At 41.2% G+C, this 19,528-nt stretch overlaps 1 protein-coding gene across 4 annotated transcripts in view; it reads left to right on the plus strand.

The window, feature by feature from the left end:
- The first annotated feature begins 390 nt into the window (after positions 1–390).
- Positions 391–19,528, plus strand: part of tmem88b (transmembrane protein 88 b) — a 29,261-nt gene continuing 10,123 nt past the window's right edge. For all 4 annotated transcript variants that reach the window (XR_013815962.1, XR_013815963.1, XM_079809218.1 and 1 more), the window contains exons 1-2: positions 391–633; positions 10,196–10,579. Coding sequence is in view for 2 of the 4 variants with exons in the window: in XM_079809218.1 (XP_079665344.1) it covers positions 10,202–10,579 (378 nt within the window). In the remaining 2 variants the exon portion in view is untranslated. The remainder of the gene's footprint in view (positions 634–10,195; positions 10,580–19,528) is intronic.

Below are 19,528 nucleotides of genomic sequence, written 5' to 3' on the forward strand. Positions count from 1 at the left end.
AAAGACTGATTGTTGCATAACAATTGCATTATGCGTGGAGGATGATGGATAGCATGAGTTTACACACAGATCACTTGGGCAATATCAACCAAACCACCACAAGACTACAGGACAAACAACACTTGGCACCATGTGGTCAGAGCAGTTTACGTCTTGAGCAGAGGAGAAAGGAGGTGTGGAAGATGTGGTGTAAATGTGAGGTGGTTTCTCTATCCATCAGCAGTAATTAAAGTCTTCACTTCGGCTCTTTAAATAAACATTCCTTCCCCCACACAAAAGTAAAGAAAGGGAGTGAGAGGAGAAGAGAAGGGTAAGGAAAAGGGGGAGGGGGCATGAGGGAGGCACAGAAAGGCACTGCTATAACTGCCAGGCAGGATACATCCATATCTCAGTCTGCCTCACCAAGAGAGAGCGAGTGGACTAACACACAGCCGACCCGAGATAAAAACCAGCCACACTTCACTGAGGACACAAGACATGAGAGCACGGATCAGCCGAAAGCGCTTTTAGAAAATAAAGGAACTTTTTGAACAAGGAATTCCCGAAAACAACAAGACAAGAAAAACCAACAAGGAGTGCATGTTGAGTTAGACAAAGACAAAAAGAAGAGGACTACTGGACTCACGGCATCGGGTGAGTGGGGGGGCAGAGGGCTTGATAAGGTGCATGTGAGACTGACCTATCAGAGCAGGGGAATGTCTGGAATTCATGCATCTGTTTGATTGCTTTCTGAATATTAATTCACATAACCGTTAGATGTGCACTTCTGCACAGTGTTGAGTGTTGCAAGTGCATACCTGCTACCTTTCATTAAAAGACCATTTCAATCATGGCAACTCTCGGAGTGAATTATTTAACCAGCATTGATTGGCATGGGCATGCCTGATTTTGGCGGCTTATATTAATAGTAGGGCTGGGCCATATGGCTGAAAACTGTATCACAATTTAAGGGTTTCATATCGGTCGATATCGATAATAATTGATATGTTTTATGACCCATTTAAAATAAGGACCAGGAGAAAATATATTGCATTTCATCATTTTTATTTTAAACGTAACCTTCCTCTGATTATAATCCCCTCAGTTATAAAGGCATAAATCACAACCATGGAAAACACTAAAATATATAAACAAGTCTAAAATCACAATGAACACTTAAAATTATCTCTTAACATTAAGGTGCAGTGCCTCCGTTATTTCTTTGTAACAGTTATCGTTTAGATGCTTTGTCATAAGGCACTGATGCAGAGTAACATTACCTCTCCATGTAGTTTCAAAGGCTGAATCCGAAATCGCCCCCTATACCCTTAAATAGGGCATTATTTGAGGGGACAGCCATTTATAGTGGTGTCCGAAACCATAGTGAACGTTTTTGAGTGCACTCATTCAATCCCACACTGCACCGCAATAACGAGTGCTCAGCTGATGTACAAACAATGGCTGTCCGAATTCACTCACTCGTTTTCATTCACTCCTTCAAGTGAACTGTATTAATGGACTAAAGTAGGGAACAGTGATTGAGGGTTTAGGGGGGCGATTTTAGATTCAGCCAAAGTCAAGAATAGCACAAACGAACGAGGCGCGCGCGCTGTCAGCGGAGGCGCGCGCTGACCAGTCTTGGTGGGGACGGCGGTCAGACTTATAAAATCCAAAAAACTGCCATATTGGCGAGCTGACTTGTTTTCCTGTTTTATCAACAATTTCCTCGCTCGCAGTGGCACTTATTTTCCACTGGTCACTCCACAGCGGTTCGGTTTACTGAAGAATGAATCCAACACAAGACAACGAAATGGCGCAACCAAACAAGATACAGTTACCTGATTGGCTGTTAGCCTGTCACTATGTTGCTTGGTTACCACAGAGCAAGTGCCTTTGTTCATGCAATCAAACTTGCTTCGCAACCTCTGGTTTCTCCCAACTAAAAAAAAATATTGAACCTTTTATCGAACGCATTTTTTATTGATATCGATTACGTGTCTATGGCGATACATATCGTTATAATCGCCCAGCCCTAATAAATATAATATAATATATATATATATATTAAAACCCCCATAGCAGAGTCTACAGGTGGTGCTGGGGAGGAGGAGGGGTAAACAGACGTTTTCATAATCTGCAGCAGGGCGATAGCAGGCTAAGTTATGAATATATGGAAGTTAATGGTTGGCTAATTTAATGGCAAGGGACCAATCAGTGCTCAGTTAGAGTTTCATAACTGAACTATGTATTTAACAGTGAGTTATGGTTTAATCAATTAAAATACCCCATCAAGTAGAAACAGGCATTGATAAAAAACCTTATGAATCCTTCATAATAGCAAAATAAACCAATATGAACTAGAGTTTAGATTCTCTGCCCGAGCCCAAGCCCGAACTTGGCCCAAACCGACCCGCGGGGGCCGGGGCCGGGCCCTTGATCAAGCGTTTGTGTTTTTTTCATCATTACTTTATTAGCCTAATTGGGTGGGCAGAAAGCTATGCCATAATCAGAAATAATATATATTTTTAGCAAAGTAAGAACTAATACTACAACTAAGAAACAAATGTGTCAGGAAAGTCAGGATTAGTCTAAAATACGTGTTAACTCACAGCACAGTGATGGAGCGCGCAGGACCGCACTGAGACGGCAGTCATGAGCTCGCGTGAACACTGCGCATTGCTTAACTAGCCTATTTCTTTTCGTTTCGAATTGTTTCGTTCAAAAGTGGACATTTCAAGCTTTCTATACACATATTTCTCATGTCTGTGAGGTAAGTAGATGCTGAGTTTGGGTTTTTTAATGAGATGCGCTCCAGTTCATGTGCAATGAAAGTGATCGCCTATTTGCTTCTTATTTATTAAAATCCAGGCAATTGGCAGACGAAACCTTGATTAAAATCAAGATACAATTTATACAAAACGAAATTCACTTTAAAGAAAGGCGTTCTACAAAACTTAATATTAAACAAAATATAACCATCAAAATCATTTCTGACCCCCTTGCATCTTTGCACTTTTCATTATCAGATGAAATGTAAAAATAACATTATTTAAACATAAATATGAAGAAAAAAAAAAACATTGTTTAATGGCTAGAACAAGTATAGTAGACTACAGTACAGATAAATGTCATGTCTGAGCGGGATTTGAGCGAACACCATTTTACCGGTGAGGGTTCATGAGTGGAGCGCCTGCATGTAGCGGATTATTGAGCGGAGCGTCACACCGGTCATTACAGGCTCGTTATCGTCAGAACACCCACATATTAAAAAATGGTCGGGTTTAAATTGGGCTCGGGCTCGGGCTCATAATTACAGATAATGTGTCGGACACAACGTGCACGGGCTCAGGTAGGGTCGGGCTTGATTTTTTTTTTTAGCCCGATCTAAGCTCTAATCTGAACCTATAAAGAGTTTTGAAGTTGCTAAATATTGGTAGCTCATTTCTGCTTTATACATACATAAACATGGTTGCGTCCAAGTAATATTTGCTCCAGGTTAATTCTCAATTGTGCGATTCCCAGAAAAGTGGAAACGGAGTTAGCGGGTGGAGCCGTCTGGTGTTCTCCAGGTTTGGCATGGTGTGCGCTTGTGTTCACGTTTCCTGTGAGTGGCGATCGAGTGTTTGTTATATGCGGAGTCACCTGCTGTACAGGCGCTAACAAACAGAATACAAAGGCAGGAAGACAAACACAACGGTCAGCAAGCGCACAAACGTGTGCATGTCACTCTCATCATGCATCACTGATGGCATATTCAGGATCTAGTGTTTAGGGGTGAGAGTGTATGTGTGTGTGTGTGTGTGTGTGTGTGTGTGAGAGAGTCGTAGACCATCCTGTATCCATATTTAGATGATTATCGTATGGCATTGAGGCCACAGCTGTCTGGTGTGTAAAGTATTTATGTAGTATGACCTCTGTCTATTGTTCTGGAGTCCTATCTGGATGGTGGTACTGGAGCCTGGATATGACCTCAGGTTCAAACAAATGTGTGATCCTGGACCACAAAACCAGTCATAAGTCGCACGGGTATATTTGTGGCAATAGCCAATTATTCATTTTTCTTTTATGTCAAAATCTTTACAATATTAAGTAAAAGATCATGTTACATGAAGGGATTTTGTTCCCGTAAATATATCAAATGTACTATTAGTAGTAATATGCATTGCTAAGGAATTCATTTGGACAACTTTAAAGGCAATTTTCTTAATATTTAGATTTTTTTGCACCCTCAGAGTCCAGATTTTCTTTTTATAGTTGTATCTCGGCCAAAAAATAAATAAAAAAAGGTTAAAAAAAATTATCAAAAGGTTAAAAATTGACCCTCATGACTGGTTTTGTGGTCCAGGGTCACATATTCAGTCATGCTCAGAATTATTTCCCCCCCTTGGTAAATATGATCAAAAATGGCTGTAAAAAATAAATCTGATTTGTTTATCCTTTTAACCTTTCATTGAAGTAAAACAACTATAATTATGAAATGAATGTTTTCTCCAAAACACATTGGACAATTATTGGCACCACTAGAATTTTGATGAGTAAAATATCTATTAAGTTTATTCCCATTTATTCCTCATTCCCACAATAGGAGCATAAAATTGTCCAGCCATGACGTCTTGTTTCACAGGAGTATAAATATGAGGAAACACACAGGCCAAATTCCCTTAAATCACTCATCACAATGAGCAAAACAATTGTAGAGCTTCACAAAATAGAAAGCGGCTGCAAGAAAATAGCTAAAGCATTGAAAATCCCCATTTCTGCCATCAGGACAATAATTAAGAAGTTCTAATCAACTAAAGATGTTATGAATCTGTCTGGAAGAGGACGTGTGTCTACTCTATATCGAGAGGAGGAGAGTTTGAGTGGACAAAGACTCTCCAAGGATCACAGATGGAGAATCGCAGATTAGTTGAGTCTTGCGGTCAGAAAGACTAAAGAAAAAATGTTCAAACAGCCCCTACATCACCACATGTTGTTCGGGAGGGTTTCAAGATAAATCCTCCTCGCTCATCCCAAGACAAACTCCAGGACACGACTGGACCTTCAAATGGGACCAGCTTCTATGGTCAGATAAAACAAAAACAAAAATAGTTGGCTTTGGTGCAAACAGGGATAAAGACGGTTAAATATACGGCTTTTGCTAGAAATCTTATAATGGGCCGTGGTTGGATCTTCCATCACGACAATGATCCAAAACAAACATCAAAATCAACACATAAATGTGTCACTGAGCACAAAATGAAGCTTCTACCATCGCGTCCCAGTTCCCAGAGTTTAGCATTGGGATATTTTCTATTTCTGTATTCCGACAAAATCTCATTCCCATTACCAATGAAAACAAGACATTTTACGTCACAGTAGAATTTGTTGTTCCACACATAATTAATGCTGATTTTATTTTTCAAACAATCATACTATTTGACAAATTATAATTATTATAAACTATTAAAAAAAAATAACAATTATAAACTAATTTAAAAGCGAAACAGTGATTGGGGGAGGGTGCTTAGTTATGAATAAGGGTAAACGTACCTATTAAGCTCACCAAAATCTACAGAGACATTTTTGAGTACAAGAAGTTATGTTAAAATAAAATATTAATCTCTCACACAATAATATTTTATTTTATTTTAAATGACAAAAGCATTTAAATTAATATAAACCTCATTAAATGCAAAAAGTCTGGCTGTGCTTAATGGGGACATGTTTTTTGCCATTAAACTCACATGTTTTGGGAAAATTCTTGTTTATTTTAAACAACATTTTTAAAGAATAATTTTATTATATAAAAATAATAAATATTTCCGTAACACGACTAATATGCAGAAACATTTTACGCGGTTACACTCAGAGCTGGAGAAACAGTAAAGATAAACTATGGTAGGCCTAGATGTTGAATATTTAAGTTCGTATTTAATTTGTCCCGTGCCGTTTTTCTTCTGCATTAGCCTATGTTTTAAAGAATTTTTTTTTAACTCTCTAACCAGAGAACAGCACTTTGGCATAACTCTTTTAAATGTGCTATATAAATAAAATTTGACTTGACAGTAAACTTTTTTTGTTAAAATATTCTCAAGAAACTGAAAAATAGTCACACTTGGTTGTAAATCGAGAACTGTTTTTCTTAATGATTGTTCTTTGCAATTGTATGGCTTACCATGTTTCATTCAGAGCTTGTTAATCCTGAATATAACTTTGTTAATAAAATAAAAGTATTGAAAGAAATCTTCATAATAATTTTTAATATGGCAATACTGTCAAACAGATATTCTAACTATAAACAAAAAGCAAAGTAACTCCAATTTTGGTTGAAATGTAAAGTCCATGTATTTGCACAGCATGGATAATTAGTTAGTTAAGTATGTTAAGAATCGTTTTGGGAATCGGATCGTTACTCCCAGAATCGGAATCAGATCATAAAGTGCCTTAAGATTCCCACCCCCATGACCCTATATTCATTATTTTCTTTAGAGACAATATAGTTATTTTTTTTTACTTTGGGACATCATATACATGATAAAAGACTGGAGGGAAAAGTGATGAAATCTCCAGAGGTGTGTGTGTTACTGCGATGTCAAGGCCTCCCGCTCTTCATCTCTTCATCATCTCGCCTGTGTTGTTCCAAACTCACTGAAACACCAATTAGTTTCCGCCACAAAGGGCCAATTGCCTTTCAGATAACAATCAGTCTCTGATTAAAGACCTAATTAAAAGATCATACAAAGCTAGTTTCCTGGCGATAAGTGATTTAACCTCGCACTGAACTTCAGGAGTTAGTAAACAGTGCAGAGCAGATGTCAAAGTCAACTCCACTGACAATACTTTATGCAACAACCTTTTTTAGATCTTTAAACAACTGCTCAGAGTGAAATAACCTTTAGTTTCTACAGCCGCTGTAGTTAGCAAACACAGATCACAATCACAGATATTTTTCAGGGTGTTGACAGCAGTTTAATCTCAGATTTGAAGAGGTCAGGGCCACATCGCTCTCAAATATGAGCTAGTTCACTGTTTAAATGAGGCTTGTATGATTAAATAGCGACACAATAAAATTAATAAGAAATGTTACAATTAACCAATTAATGGCTGAATGTTTTTAAACTGCTTTGCACAATAATGTGGTTCAAGCCTACAACTAAAAATACACAATTTATTTAACTTTTTTTTTTAAAACACAATTTAACCCTTAACGCATGCTGGGCCTTTATCGACCCGGGACATCATTCACTAGCCTCCCCTAATTTTAGACATTAAACTTCTTAGTATTCCTCAAGCTATTCATTATAAAGAATATAACAAGAAAAAAATATATAAAAGTATGTCTGTTTTCTTATTTTATCCAAAGCGACTTACAAAAGAACAACAACTATAATCAGTTAACATTAGTTGGCCGATTGATTTTTCAATTAATCGGATTTTAAAAAGCCCTATTTTCTTTTTTATTTTAATGACAAAACACACTTTTCCACATCCTGCACAATGCTGTCCTTCAGACAAGGAATGCTATGAAAACATAGTGAATCTGTATCTATGCTACCTGCAAAAGAGCTATAAAGCTAAATGTCACTGTTTAAATCCCTACATTTAAAATTAAGATAATAAAGAAAAAGAAAAACACAAACTGTTAAACAGATAAGAGGAATGTTCTGCAGGACGACACACAATCACTCTTCCTGTAGTTTCTTTATCCTGTAAATGTAGGAAACATTTATATTCAATTACACGCTGTTATCACTTTACAGTTACCACTCAAAATACTTGAATTACTTGTAGACTTTTAAACTTAACGTAACGTCGAACAACAGATATTTCAGCAAAATTTGCATTTTTGTCGCTAGTCTGTTTGACGCGCATGCGCATTTAGTAAAGTCTGAAGTTTTAACTGACCGTCAGGCAAAATGGAAATACTCGCGTGAATTTGTAACACTTAAAGATAAGGATATAACCAAAACATGAAGGTTTCACGGAATCACACCACACATTAAACAGCACACGCATCTGCCAAAACGCCTGACAGGACAAGCCCTGTTGTTAAACATTACGCTAACAAATTAGCTTGAAGTTTGAAATAAAGCTTGGATCACGTACCTTTCCAACAGCAGCTGACTCCGGTTCCTCCGCTATTTTTAGATGCATTTTGTCCAAAGAAATGCGTTATTCAGTGCTGTAATTTGACGCGACTGGCGACAGCTTTCCGTGCACGAGTGGCAGACGCGACTAGTGAGTCTCATTCACTACGCATGCGCACGCACACATTTGTGCGTGAAATGTGCGTACGAACGATTTTAAGAACTAATCACAGTTCACCAAAGTTTTCGTAATAATTTGTTTTCTAAATTTACGAAAAAAATACAGGAACAACAGAAACCACATGTACACAAAAATAACTTACTCGGAATGGTTTTAAAAACGTGTTAGTAAGTTATATTTCATCCTAACATGACTATAATTACATTGAAGTATATTGCATTAATTGTATTATATAACCCTTACATAAAATTATATAATGAAATTATTAAATAATACAATTTGATTTAATCTTAAATGCATTCGATCATATACAGTTAAAGAGGAAGAAAAGCTGCGTTATAGCTTCAGCTGTGAGGTTTCTCCGAATAACGCAGATATACGCGTATGTACAGCTGGCTAATAATCTGGGTCTGTATAAAAGGTATATTATGAGAACTGGTGAGAACGGCACACTTGGCATTGCTCGAGGATCCGGAGGAGAGCGCGACTGTGAACAGCGGCAAGTTTGACAAGAGTGCGTAAAACCCTTATATGGAGATAGTTTGTGTGGAAAGCCCTTATATGGAGATGTGTTTTTGTGGAAAGCCCTTATATGGAGATGTGTTTTTGTGGAAAGCCCTTATATGGAGATGGTTTGTGTGGAAAGCCCTTATATGGAGATGGTTTGTGTGGAAAGCCCTTATATGGAGATGGTTTGTGTGGAAAGCCCTTATATGGAGATGGTTTGTGTGGAAAGCCCTTATATGGATATGGTTTGTGTGGAAAGCCCTTATATGGAGATGGTTTGTGTGGAAAGCCCTTATATGGAGATGGTTTGGGCGTGTTTGTGTGGAAAGCCCTTATATGGAGATGGTTTGTGTGGAAAGCCCTTATATGGAGATGGTTTGGGTGTGTTTGTGCGGAAAGCCCTTATATGGATATGGTTTGTGTGGAAAGCCCTTATATGGAGATGGTTTGGGTGTGTTTGTGCGGAAAGCCCTTATATGGAGATGGTTTGTGTGGAAAGCCCTTATATGGAGATGGTTTGGGTGTGTTTGTGCGGAAAGCCCTTATATGGAGATGTGTTTGTGCGTACGAACGTTTTGTGAATCAGGTGGAGATTTTTCGAGAGAAGTTCTGCTGTGCATAAAATATGAAAGAATCCACGCAATTGTTTGTGAACGAGACCCAATAATTAAGTGCTCGTGGAAGAGGCGTGTCTTCAGCAGCTTCATAAAGTCCCCCTGTAGTCAATAATTTTATCCCTTCAAACTCTTTTTTGATCACCAAAATGACATTAAAAAAAAATTCCTACGAAAATATCTTCATGCCTTAAAACAACTTGAATGTAACTCTACAATCTTGCTTCATTTAGTAGCTATTTGCAGATTCATGAATATGCAAATGAGCCCCGCCTCCACTCACTCACACCAGCTCTCAGATCCACTCACTCAACTTTACTGTAGTAAACACCGCACAAAGGTATCACTCTTTACAACGTCGGACACATAGCGGTAATTAATTTGATTAGCCTTTTGCTTGACTACGTTATCAAACAGCTAATAATGTGTTGCTAATGTTACTAAAACCATGTCGGATATAGAATATAGGGATATAGAGTCATATCATAATAAACATAATATACATAATTCACCCGCTATATTGCTAAATGTACAGGGATAACCAGCTTCTCTTGAGACTCCTCTGCCTCAGAGAATAGTTAATGATATGCTAACGCTTTGCCCACATGTTGACGTTATTGGATACCAGTTAGTTTGTGACGTCAGAAACACCAGCGATTTCAAACCGTGTTTTTGAGGCTGTCTTTACTCTTTAGATCACTTGATTCTGCACAATGGGAGCCAGTGGAGTGAGAACAGGAGGGGTGTGACGTGGGTTCCTGATTAATGATCAAGAATGTGGCATAGCTCGTCTTGTCCTCAAAGTTATGTCTTTTGTAAAGTCTTTCATTCTCTATCGTCTTCAGATCAGGATGAGCATGAATGGCACACTGGAGAAGGGGGCTCATCACCAGACCCTCGACCTCTCTGAAGAGCTCCCAACCAACAGCCATCCTCACCATCACCCCAGTTTCCAGCACACAAACTCCTTGGCCTCCACTGTGGCAGCCGGGACCCCCGTAGGATCAGGAGTGGTGGTGCCTCCACCGTACTCGGCTGCGGAGGCTGGCGGAGGAGACGCTCCGCTGGAGCTCCGGGGCTCTCTGGACTGCTGGGCGTGTTCAGTGCTGGTGACCGCGCAGAACCTGCTGATCGCAGCCATCAACGCCTGCCTGGCTGGCCTGGTTTTCGGCCTCATCCTCACTCCTGCTATTGTTATGGTGGTGTTCGGCTTTCTCTGTCATTCAACGGTAAGAGTTGAGAGAAGTGCATCGAACTGGTCATGATATCAAAATAATATGCGATATACTGTTTATGAAAAGGCTGTTTTTGCAGGATGTGACAGCGAATGACAGCAAACACGCAGCTCAAAGTTGCTAATTTCACGTGATGAGGATGTATAGACACAGGAGCAAAAAACAGCCTGAAAATATAAGGGCACTGTAAGTCGCTTTGGATAAAAGGTTCTGCCAAATGCGTAAATGTAAATGTAAAACTGTCAAAATAAATGAAACAGTGGACAAAGCATGAACTTGTTAAAATAATTGTAAAATTAATTGGATAAAAGTTTATAGTTCGGATATAAACACTGATGTCTATGGTAGCGGAAATCCCCTTTTTGAATTTGAAACTTCCAATAAAGACCAGTGCCTAAGTAACTAATTGAGTTACTTAGTTACTTTTTAAGAAAAGTAATGCGTTACGTTACTTTTGCGTTACTTTTTATCACCTGGGCTGGGCTTGTTTTTGTTTTTGTTTAATAACAAAAAAGTTATATTTTTGTGCAACGGTAAAGACCTCTTCATACCAAAATTGAAATAATAAGCCCCAGGCTGAGGTAAAAAGGCGAATTCACGCATGAACAGTAGAGGGCGCAGCTCTGCTGCCATTCTGGATAATGGTAGAAAATGATGCAGGAGAAAAAAGTTTTACTGATAAAAACAAAAAAATCTAGTAATTTTCATCATCAAAGGTCAGCAGCAAGACATTGGTAAATTAAATATCAAGGTAGATTATGCATAAAAATAGTTGTTTTATTTAACATTTAATTATTGGAGGTTTGCATAGTACTCTATGCCAATTTTGCATTTGACTGATTTTATTCATTTTGAGGAGTACAGAATCTTTATTGTGCAAGTGAGATGAATAAATGCTCACATTTAGTCTGGAACTACAATAACCATCATGTTTACACACAACACCTCTGCACTTATTTTTCTGAACATGGGGGCAGGAGAGCTGTCAGTCAAATGAATGTGGAAAAGTAACTTGCGTTACTTTTTGAAAAAGTAACTCAGATATTTTGTTGTAAATTTGAAAAGTAATGCGTTACTTTACTAGTTACTTGGAAAAAGTAATATTACGTAACTCAAATTACTTGTAATGCGTTACCCCCAACACTGTATCATTTACAGCATTACACCAGTAGGTGGCGACAATATTGAATCATTCAAGAGATTCATTCAAAAACTCCATTAATGAAACAAATTAATTATTTGATAAGAAGATCTGACAGAGCAAACAGTTTCACAAGATCTTAAGTGCTCTGCGAAATACAGGCGCCAAACAAACAATGTAGTGCTTTATATTCAATTAATAAAACCTTAAAATAAAGTTTAATTGGCAGCTAAAACTTGAGTAAAAGACCTAGTTTGTGTCTCAATTCTGCCAGCAGGATTTTAAACTAATTGTAAAAGTGATGAAGAGTGTTGATTTAAAGTAGAAAACATGGCAAAGTTAGAGCCATTAACAACAGTCATATTGAAAGTTTTCTCCCTGAGACAAACAGTGTCGCTGCACTAAAGGAATGTCCTTTATAATCTGGGAAAAAGACTCTGAATAAAAGCTAATCATGACTCAGAGATATCCTCCTAAGGATTTATGGGAGTTTGGCCACGGTTTCTCTTTGATTCACCAAGTAATCTCTTAATCTTGGGCATTTCTCAGCGGTTTGAGTGCAGGAGTATTAGCAGGGCCAGGTCAGGAGTTGGGAGGATGACGTCAGATGAGAAGCGTTTCAGGAGTGGATCACTGGATTTTGATTAAAATGTTTTTCTCAAATTGTACAGTGACTACCCTAGGGGTTCTTGCACTTTGAACCACAGAAGAGTAGATCTACTGCTTCAGCTCTATTGGTTTGTGAAAAATGTGTCTAATTTTAAAGTCGTACCAAATGCAATCACTCTCAAACACCACTAAAGAATTAACAGGCACGATCCTGTAAGATACCGACCCTCCATCAGCTTAAGCTATCGTCACGTAGAGCCCATGGGTCAGAAAGGGTCAATGTGTGTAAATAAAGGCCGAATTCTTCCAACCTCTCCAATTACCAGACCTTAAGATCAAAGATCAATGGCCACTCAGACCAATTAGTCCCCATGTGACACACATGAACGAGAGGTACATTCAAAGGTCTGTAAGGAACCGCAGACCACCGTGGAGTCAATAGTTTGTCACTTCACATAAGCAGTCAATAATAGGATAATTGAGACGATTTGCATTGTGAAAAGAGCTTTACAACTCAACGTCATTTCTGAGAAACACGGTTGATGCATGAAATCGACAACCAAACAAACATTGCTCCACCAGAACATCAGCAAATATTCACTAAATGATTTGTTTAGGTGTTGATTTAGATAAATTGCGGACTGCACCTTTAAGTACGGCTGTATTCAGCTGTGACTTTTACAAGCATCTCCTTGAGTGAACAAACCTGTCAGAGTGACAAAGTGCAGCTCCAAACACAGATGGGCTTTATCAGTTTTTTCACCCTCCTACTCTGTTTACTCAGTCACTCTTTTTTAACTCTGCTTCCCTCCATCTCGCAGGGGGATAGATAAAGAATGTGAGGGTCAGTTTCATCCCGCAATCCCCTTCCTCCCATGCAATGCCATTTAACCAAAGAATGTGATATCTTTCTGAACATATATTACTATTGCAGCTTTAGGCAGGTTGATGCATCATCCAATGATAAATATGCAAGTCAGGACAAAAGTGAGCAGCTCAAAGAAGAAAAAAAAAAGTGCCCCTTTTATGCTTTTTCGAATATTACCTTTAATGTGTAATATCACTATTAGTGAATGTATAAGGTCTGCAAAGTTTTAAAGATCAAAATGCACAACGTTTTGCACCGTTTTGTCGGGGCTGAACGCAGCCCTGACCAATCAGAGCAGAGTAGACCAATCACAACAGACTGGGCCATCTGACCAATCAGAGCAGAGTAGACCAATCACAACAGACTGGGCCATCTGACCAATCAGAGCAGAGTAGACCAATCACAACAGACTGGGCCATCTGACCAATCAGAGCAGAGTAGACCAATCACAACAGACTGGGCCGTCTGACCAATCAGAGCAGAGTAGACCAATCACAACAGACTGGGCCATCTGACCAATCAGAGCAGAGTAGACCAATCACAATAGACTGGGCCATCTGACCAATCAGAGCAGAGTAGACCAATCACACCAGACTGGGCCATCTGACCAATCAGAGCAGAGTAGACCAATCACAACAGACTGGGCCATCTGACCAATCAGAGCAGAGTAGACCAATCACAACAGACTGGGCCGTCTGACCAATCAGAGCAGAGTAGACCAATCACAACAGACTGGGCCGTCTGACCAATCAGAGCAGAGTAGACCAATCACAACAGACTGGGCCGTCTGACCAATCAGAGCAGAGTAGACCAATCACAACAGACTGGGCCATCTGACCAATCAGAGCAGAGTAGACCAATCACAACAGACTGGGCCGTCTGACCAATCAGAGCAGAGTAGACCAATCACAACAGACTGGGCCGTCTGACCAATCAGAGCAGAGTAGACCAATCACAACAGACTGGGCCATCTGACCAATCAGAGCAGAGCAGACCAATCACAACAGACTGGGCCATCTGACCAATCAGAGCAGAGCAGACCAATCACAACAGACTGGGCCGTCTGACCAATCAGAGCAGAGTAGACCAATCACAACAGACTGGGCCGTCTGACCAATCAGAGCAGAGTAGACCAATCCCAACAGACTGGGCCATCTGACCAATCAGAGCAGAGTAGACCAATCCCAACAGACTGGGCCATCTGACCAATCAGAGCAGAGTAGACCAATCACAACAGACTGGGCCGTCTGACCAATCAGAGCAGAGTAGACCAATCACAACAGACTGGGCCATCTGACCAATCAGAGCAGAGTAGACCAATCACAACAGACTGGGCCATCTGACCAATCAGAGCAGAGTAGACCAATCACAACAGACTGGGCCGTCTGACCAATCAGAGCAGAGTAGACCAATCACAACAGACTGGGCCATCTGACCAATCAGAGCAGAGTAGACCAATCACAACAGACTGGGCCGTCTGACCAATCAGAGCAGAGTAGACCAATCACAACAGACTGGGCCATCTGACCAATCAGAGCAGAGTAGACCAATCACAACAGACTGGGCCGTCTGACCAATCAGAGCAGAGTAGACCAATCACAACAGACTGGGCCATCTGACCAATCAGAGCAGAGTAGACCAATCACAACAGACTGGGCCATCTGACCAATCAGAGCAGAGTAGACCAATCACAACAGACTGGGCCATCTGACCAATCAGAGCAGAGTAGACCAATCCCAACAGACTGGGCCGTCTGAACAATCAGAGCAGACTAGACCAATCCCAACAGACTGGGCCATCTGACCAATCAGAGCAGAGTAGATCAATCACAACAGACTGAGCCATCTGACCAATCAGAGCAGAGTAGACCAATCACAACAGACTGGGCCGTCTGACCAATCAGAGGAGAGTAGACCAATCACAACAGACTGGGCCATCTGACCAATCAGAGCAGACTAGACCAATCCCAACAGACTGGACCATCTGACCAATCAGAGCAGAGTAGACCAATCACAACAGACTGGGCCATCTGACCAATCAGAGCAGAGTAGACCAATCACAACAGACTGGGCCATCTGACCAATCAGAGCAGAGTAGACCAATCACAACAGACTGGGCCATCTGACCAATCAGAGCAGAGTAGACCAATCACAACAGACTGGGCCGTCTGACCAATCAGAGGAGAGTAGACCAATCACAACAGACTGGGCCGCCTGACCAATCAGAGCAGAGTAGACCAATCCCAACAGACTGGGCCGTCTGACCAATCAGAGCAGACTAGACCAATCCCAACAGACAGGGCCATCTGACCAATCAGAGCAGAGTAGACCAATCCCAACAGACTGGGCCGTCTGACCAATCAGAGCAGACTAGACCAATCCCAACAGACTGGGCCATCTGACCAATCAGAGCAGAGTAGACCAATCACAATAGACTGGGCCATCTGACCAATCAGAGCAGAGTAGACCAATCACAACAGACTGGGCCATCTGACCAATCAGAGCAGAGTAGACCAATCACAACAGACTGGGCCATCTGACCAATCAGAGCAGAGTAGACCAATCACAACAGACTGGGCCGTCTGACCAATCAGAGCAGAGTAGACCAATCACAACAGACTGGGCCTTTTAACCAATCAGAGCAGAGTAGACCAATCACAACAGACTGGGCCATCTGACCAATCAGAGCAGAGTAGACCAATCACAACAGACTGGGCCATCTGACCAATCAGAGCAGAGTAGACCAATCACAACAGACTGGGCCATCTGACCAATCAGAGCAGACTAGACCAATCCCAACAGACTGGGCCATCTGACCAATCAGAGCAGAGTAGACCAATCACAACAGACTGGGCTGTCTGACCAATCAGAGGAGAGTAGACCAATCACAACAGACTGGGCCATCTGACCAATCAGAGCAGACTAGACCAATCCCAACAGACTGGGCCATCTGACCAATCAGAGCAGAGTAGACCAATCACAATAGACTGGGCCATCTGACCAATCAGAGCAGACTAGACCAATCCCAACAGACTGGGCCATCTGACCAATCAGAGCAGAGTAGACCAATCCCAACAGACTGGGCCATCTGACCAATCAGAGCAGAGTAGACCAATCACAATCGACTGGGCCATCTGACCAATCAGAGCAGAGTAGACCAATCACAACAGACTGGGCCATCTGACCAATCAGAGCAGAGTAGACCAATCACAACAGACTGGGCCATCTGACCAATCAGAGCAGAGTAGATCAATCACAACAGACTGGGCCGTCTGACCAATCAGAGCAGAGTAGACCAATCACAACAGACTGGGCCATCTGACCAATCAGAGCAGAGTAGACCAATCACAACAGACTGGGCCATCTGACCAATCAGAGCAGAGTAGACCAATCACAACAGACTGGGCCATCTGACCAATCAGAGCAGAGTAGACCAATCACAACAGACTGGGCCATCTGACCAATCAGAGCAGAGTAGACCAATCCCAACAGACTGGGCCATCTGACCAATCAGAGCAGAGTAGACCAATCACAATAGACTGGGCCATCTGACCAATCAGAGCAGAGTAGACCAATCACAACAGACTGGGCCATCTGACCAATCAGAGCAGAGTAGACCAATCACAACAGACTGGGCCATCTGACCAATCAGAGCAGAGTAGATCAATCACAACAGACTGGGCCGTCTGACCAATCAGAGCAGAGTAGACCAATCACAACAGACTGGGCCATCTGACCAATCAGAGCAGAGTAGACCAATCACAACAGACTGGGCCTTTTAACCAATCAGAGCAGAGTAGACCAATCACAACAGACTGGGCCATCTGACCAATCAGAGCAGAGTAGACCAATCACAACAGACTGGGCCATCTGACCAATCAGAGCAGAGTAGACCAATCACAACAGACTGGGCCATCTGACCAATCAGAGCAGAGTAGACCAATCACAACAGACTGGGCCGTCTGACCAATCAGAGCAGAGTAGACCAATCACAACAGACTGGGCCATCTGACCAATCAGAGCAGAGTAGACCAATCACAACAGACTGGGCCATCTGACCAATCAGAGCAGAGTAGACCAATCACAACAGACTGGGCCTTTTAACCAATCAGAGCAGAGTAGACCAATCACAACAGACTGGGCCATCTGACCAATCAGAGCAGAGTAGACCAATCACAACAGACTGGGCCATCTGACCAATCAGAGCAGAGTAGACCAATCACAACAGACTGGGCCTTTTAACCAATCAGAGCAGAGTAGACTCCCGGAAAGGCGGGATTTAGAGAGACTGAATCTTCAATCGAACCGTTTTCACAATCTTCGAGATATGAGATGATGTGCGGTGTATATTATGAGAACATTAAAGTGTTTTTTGACTTGTAAACCCATAGGAGACTCTTAAAATTGCCTCGCCTTTAAAATTGCATTATAGGGGCACTAAGAGTTTTCAATGCATTCCAAGCCATGGTCACACAGCCGTACGTTAACGTTAGCGACACTTTCACAAGCACATTATTACAACGCAAAGGTGATATTCAGGGGTTTTAATGAATCAGACTAACAGAGGTGGTCTGTCAAACCAACCTCCCGACCTTGGAAGATAACAAACGATCGACTCACTAAAGAAAATGTGCTGTCGGCAAACATTCTTGCGTATCTGTTGTTTGTCTGTCCACACCTCAAGGCCTGTACACACCGGGACGAATATCGCACGCGCTTATCGCCAGCGTTTTTCGTGACGTTTTCCGCCGCGTCTTGAGTGTTCACACCCAAGCGATTTTCACTGGCGATGCGCAGAGTGAATGTGCACATTCAGTAGATGCGCTCCCGGTACACAAGGTGGCGCTGCGGCACTTACGCTTCTGACACTCGCTTGTCACACAGAAGAAGAGGAGAGACAGTATTTACGTGCTTGCCAAAACCACAGATATATTATGTCTATGGCAAAACCATTCACACACTTTTTGCTAACTGGCAAGCAGCATTAAAGAGCACCTATCATGGAATTTTGAAATTTACCTTTCATGTAGTGTGTAACATAGATCTAAGTGAACAAAAACATCCTGTGATAGTTTGAAATATGACAGTGCACCGTATATATAGTTATTTTCTTTCAAAAGTAAGAGTCGACTCTGAGTCATTTTTAAGAATCGTTAGAAGACTGAAGCTTTTTCTCTGACTAGATGACGTCAACTTGTCAAGTTATTTGAATACGATACGCCCACTTATTGCGCTCCAAGACGCCAGTGAAAACTAGAAAACATCATGGCGACGAGACGCCAGTGAAAACTAGAAAACATCATGGCGACGAGACGCCAGTGAAAACTAGAAAACATCATGGCGACGAGACGCCAGTGAAAACTAGAAAACATCATGGCCACGAGACGCCAGTGAAAACTAGAAAACATCATGGCGACGAGACGCCAGTGAAAACTAGAAAACATCATGGCGACGAGACGCCAGTGAAAACTAGAAAACATCATGGCGACGAGACGCCAGTGAAAACTAGAAAACATCATGGCCACGAGACGCCAGTGAAAACTAGAAAACATCATGGCGACGAGACGCTGTGTTCTGAAGTGCGACTCAAAAGCAAACTTTTTTCATCTGCCCAAGGATGAGCATTTGAAGACTAAGTGGCTTGAAGACAAACCATACATCGTCGCGATTGAGTGTTTATTATTAGTCGTCAAATGTATGTTTTGCGATCTCAGGAAGCTTTTATTATGGACTTTTATTATGGCACATGGTATCTTCTTCGTCTGTCTGTACCATATGGACTACATGTGCACAGAGCGCCCTCCGGCTGCCAGTATGAATTGAAAACAACACATAAGAGACTCAAGAGACATAAGAGACACGCTCATGATTAGGCTATTTCTGCCCATTTTGAGGAAGTATTGAATAAAAAAATACTCCTCTGTTTAGAAATTTGACACAGACATATGAGAATCTATCAATAGGTCTCCTCATCTGCACACTTTTGAACTAAAAGCCCTGAGGGATGTTGATTTGTCGCGAGTCTTCGTGAGGAGTTTTTTTATGAATGAGATCAGCTGAGGCTCATATTACAATCAAACAGTACCGACGCGGTTTTCATATTCATAACTCCTGACACATATTAACAAATTACTGTCATTATAAGACTTTGATGGGCGTTCCGTTTCCGAGAATATCTGCACAGACTAAACCAATCACAACTGACTGGGTCATCTGACCAATCACCGCAGATTAGCGTCACGTAAAGGCGGGGTTTTGAAAAGTGAATCACTAAAGGAATCATTTGAGAATCGCTGTCAAAACAGGTAAAAATAAATGCATATTAT

Source organism: Gobio gobio (assembly GCF_949357685.1).
Source record: "Gobio gobio genome assembly, chromosome: 2".
NCBI classification, from domain to species: domain Eukaryota; kingdom Metazoa; phylum Chordata; class Actinopteri; order Cypriniformes; family Gobionidae; genus Gobio; species Gobio gobio.